This window comes from Penaeus monodon, chromosome 33, assembly GCF_015228065.2.
Source record: "Penaeus monodon isolate SGIC_2016 chromosome 33, NSTDA_Pmon_1, whole genome shotgun sequence".
Classification (NCBI taxonomy): Eukaryota; Metazoa; Arthropoda; class Malacostraca; order Decapoda; family Penaeidae; genus Penaeus; species Penaeus monodon.
In genome coordinates, this window is record NC_051418.1 from 11,789,819 (window position 1) to 11,790,212 (window position 394).

At 41.4% G+C, this 394-nt stretch overlaps 1 protein-coding gene across 1 annotated transcript in view; it reads left to right on the top strand.

Moving 5' to 3' along the window:
* Positions 1–394, top strand: part of LOC119594038 — a gene marked incomplete in the record, with an annotated part of 9,025 nt that overhangs the window by 6,380 nt on the left and 2,251 nt on the right. The window contains 1 exon segment of the mRNA XM_037943066.1: positions 33–195. Coding sequence (XP_037798994.1) covers positions 33–195 — 163 coding nt within the window.

A 394-nucleotide genomic window follows, 5' to 3' on the forward strand; every position in this document is an offset into this window, starting at 1 on the left:
GCTGTATAGTAACAGGTTATGCTTTTTCACAGGGGAAACACAAGCAAGAGACATGACAGTGCACTGGGTGATTGCAGCTACAAAGGTGACACAAACTACAGACAAGTACCACCACCTCCACCGTGCCTGAATCCGACCTTGTCTGTTGCTAATTCAGGCAGTCAGGGAATTAATGACTTTCTGACTGAGAAGCTGGTATGTGGGAAATGTATCTTTTGATGATGATGTATTGGACATAGAAAGATACTCAAAGAAAGCATTAAATGCAAACTAGGATATTGCTTCAAAAGATGGGCAGATTGGTTGCTCAGAGTAGTGGTAGAATCCACGGAGATTGATTCTGAAACAGTCAGTGTCAGTTTTATATGTGATTAGCTTATAGTCAGCAGTTTTC